Source organism: Aquarana catesbeiana, linkage group LG04 (genome assembly GCF_042186555.1).
Source record: "Aquarana catesbeiana isolate 2022-GZ linkage group LG04, ASM4218655v1, whole genome shotgun sequence".
Lineage (NCBI taxonomy): Eukaryota > Metazoa > Chordata > Amphibia > Anura > Ranidae > Aquarana > Aquarana catesbeiana.
Window position 1 is genome coordinate 30509239 of NC_133327.1, and position 3804 is coordinate 30513042.

The 3804-nt window shown below is 42.8% G+C and overlaps 1 protein-coding gene across 1 annotated transcript; it reads right to left on the minus strand.

Moving 5' to 3' along the window:
- Positions 1 to 272: 272 nt before the first annotated feature.
- LOC141141355 (olfactory receptor 2D3-like) lies at positions 273 to 1401 on the minus strand. Its single transcript, XM_073629020.1, has one exon. The coding sequence runs from the start codon at positions 1399 to 1401 to the stop codon at positions 484 to 486; it is 918 nt and encodes a 305-aa protein (XP_073485121.1). The 3' UTR covers positions 273 to 483.
- Between the last annotated feature and the right edge of the window lie 2403 nt (positions 1402 to 3804).

A 3804-nucleotide genomic window follows, 5' to 3' on the forward strand; every position in this document is an offset into this window, starting at 1 on the left:
ATTACCACTCCTAACTGTAAAACGTGATAGAACTTAAAGTGGTGGGCCAGCTGAAAAAAATATTTAAAAGTCAGCAGCTACAAACACTGTAGCTGCTGACTTTTAATAAGCACACTTACCTGACCCCGGTGCCCGCGATGTCGGTCGCCCGAGGCCGACCCGTCCCTCGGCTCTCGGATCCCGATGCCGCCATTCGAACTAGGGGAAACAGCCAGTGGAGTCTTGCGTACCCCATTTCCCAGAAGACAATGTGAGGAGGAGAAGACTGAAGATCACCGTGGTGTAGGATGTGGCAGATTAGGATGATCTGCCTATCAACAGCCATTTCTGGTAGTAAGTTAAAAAGAAGTTTTCATTTTTTTTTCTCCAGATTTTTAGGAACATTTTGATGTAAATTTTTTTTAGGGTGGCCCTCCACTTTAAACTTAGAACTTTGAACCAATTTTATCTTCAGCAAGCTGACCTAATCAATTGCAAATCCTTCTAAGCTCTTATCAGCGACTTCATGGCTTTTTGAACATCTTTATTCCTCAGGCTGTAGATCAAGGGGTTGATCATCGGGGTGATCACCATGTAAAATACTGCCACCTTTTTGTCTGTGTCCTCTGTGACTGCATTTTCAGGTTTACCATACACAAATATGGATGTCCCATAAAAAATGACCACCACCACAAGGTGGGAAATACACGTGGAAAATGCTTTGTTCCTTCCCAAACTAATTTTCATGATAGCAGTTATGATTCGGATGTATGAAATAAGGATTAATGAAAGTGGGATAAAAAGCATGAAGGGCAAGAAAACCCGTATTAAGTTTTTGATTGCTGAGGTGTCACTGCAAGAGAGCCGAAGCAATAGAGGGAGCTCACAGAAAAAGTGGTTCATGGTGTTAGGACCACAGTATATTAGTCTGAATGTTAAATATGTTTCAAAAAATGCAGCAATGCAACCACTCAACAATGACATGCTGATCATCCAAAAACAAACAGTTGTGTTCATGATCATATTGTAATGCAGAGGGATGCAGATAGCAACATATCGGTCATAGGCCATGAATGCCAGAAGCAGACACTCAGTTTGCCCCATAGTCAGGGAAATGCAGAACTGGACAGCACAACCAGTGAAGGAAATACTCTTTTTAGGTGAAAGAAAATTTGCTAAAGTTTTGGGTACAACGGAGGAAGTGAAGCAGATGTCCACGAAAGAGAGACTAGACAAGAAGAAGTACATGGAGGTGTGCAAACGTTTGTCAGTCCTCACAGCCAGAAGGAGAAGGAGATTCCCAGTCAATGAGGTCAGGTAAACTACCAGAAAAATATGAAACAACAAAACCTGCATAAAAGGATCCATCGAGAGTCCAAGAAGAATGAACTCAGTGACAGTGCTTTGGTTTTGGGTGTACATATCAATCACTACAAATTGTGATGAAGAAATATTTTTGGATTATATAAAGTCATCATATGTGATAATATACATTGTACATGCTAATACTGCCATTTTCATTTCCCATTACATAGATAAGAAACCTTTAATAGGAAAGGGTCGATACGCACCAGAACATACCGAACAGGCAAAAAATTTGGGAGTACACACGAACACCGTTAAAGTCTATGGGACACAAACATGAATAATCAAAAGTGCTCATTTTAACCACTTCAATACCAGAATGAATTGAATGACAATTGTGCGGTCATGCTACACTGTACCCAAATACATTTTTCATCATTTTGTTCCCACAAATAGAGCTTTCTTTTGGTGGTAATTGATCACCTCTGCGATTTTTATTTTTTGCGCAACAAATAAAAAAAGACCAAAAATTTTGAAAAAAAAACAAGTTTTTCTTTGTTTCTGTTAATTTTTTTGTAAATAAGTATGTTTCCGTCTTCAATGATGGGCACTCAAATGGCTGCACTGACAGGCACTGATAAGGCGGCACTGATGGGCACAGATGAGGTGGCACCAAGAGGTGGCACTGATGAGGTAGCACTGATGGGCACTGATAGGCGGCACTGATGGGCACAGATAGGTGGCACTTATGGGCACTGATAGGTGGCACTGGTATGCAGCACTGATGGTGTAGATCGGTGTCTGTCGGTGTCAGTCTGTAGATCGGTCAGACTGACACACCGCACCCCCAATTGCCGTGATGTGCACCCCCACAGGCAGGCGGCGGCTGTTATCCTGCAGGACGTCATATGACGCCCAATCAGGATAACACAACCACCACCCAGCTGTCATTCTGCTATAGGCCGGGCGGGAAGTGGTTAAAGGCTTATATGCAAGTTATTGTCATAAAAATTGTTTGGGGACCCGGGTCCTGCCCCAGGGAACATGTATCAATGAAAAAAAAATTTTTAAAAACATTTGTTTTTTTCGGGAGCAGTGATTTTTTTAATGCTTAAAGTGAAACAATAAAAATGAAATATTCCTTTAAAATTGTGCCTGGGGGGTGTCTAAAGTATGCCTGTAAAGTGCCGCATTTTTCCTGTGTTTAGAACAGTACCACAGTAAAATGACATTTCTAAAGGAAAAATTGTCATTTAAAACTGTCCCCCAGTCCATTACCAGGCCCTTTGGGTCTGGCATGAATATTAAGGGGAACCCCGAACCAAAATTTAAAAAAATTGTGTGGGGGTCCCCCTAAAATCCATACCAGGCCCTTCAAGTCTGATATAGAAATTAGGGGAACCCTGGCCCAATTTTTTTTTTTAAATGGTGTAGGGGTCCCCTCCAAAATCCATTCCAGACCCTTTACATCTGGTATGGATTTTAAGGGGAACCCTGCATCAAAATTTTAAAAAATGGCGTAGGGGTCCCCCTTAAAATCCATACCAGACCCTTATCCGAGCACGCAACCTGGCAGGCCACAGGAAAAGAGGAGGGGACGAGCACCCCCCCGCATGCCCTCAACATGCCCCCAAAGCACATTGTCCCCATGTTGATGGGGACAAGGGCCTCATCCCCACAACCCTTGCCCGGTGGTTGTGGGGGTCTGTGGGTGGGGGGATTCCCAGATCCCAACCTCCCCCCGTGTGAAATGGTAACGGGGTACAAATGTATCCCTACCATTTCACAAAAAAGTGTCAAAATGTTAAAAAAAAAAGACACAGCTTGGGGACAAGTCCTTTATTAAAAAATAAAAAAAATAAAAATGTCCCATGATATTCTGCCGACGGACCGAAAAAGCAAAAAAAAAAAATCCGCCACCGATCTGCCTCCATGGGAGGCTCCCACCATGTGACGCTTCATCGCCTTTGAAAGTTCTTATATAACTGAGGACGGGGCCACCTGGTGATGTACCCGGGTGACCCTGCCCCCCTCTGATGCACGGGGACTTTCCTATGGCTTTCCTGTGGCGTCAGAGGGGGCGGGGTCACCCGTTTACGTAACCGGGTAACCTCTTTCAATGAGTTTTATCTAAATTGCTAAGACCCGACAATTCATTACAGCCACGATCAGTTTTAAATGACAATTTTTCCTTTAGAAATGTCATTTTGCTGTGGTACTGTTCTAAACAGAGGAAAAATGCGCCACTTTACAGGCATACTATAGATACCCCCCAGGCACGATATTTAAAGGAATATTTCACTTTAAGCATTAAAAAAATCACTGCTCCCGAAAAACGGACGTTTTTAAAAAAAAATTTGGATTGAAACATGTCCCCTGGGGCAGGACCTGGGTCCCCAAACACTTTTTATGACAATAACTTGCATATAAGCCTTTAAAATGAGCACTTTTGATTTTTCATGTTCTTGTCCCATAGACGGTGTTCTGGCGGCTTTCTAATTTTCCCCGAACACCGCATAT

Coding starts and splice junctions, on each gene's coding strand:
- LOC141141355 (XM_073629020.1), bottom strand. CDS start 1,401: ATGTACACCCAAAACCAAAGCACTGTCACTGAGTTCATTCTTCTTGGA.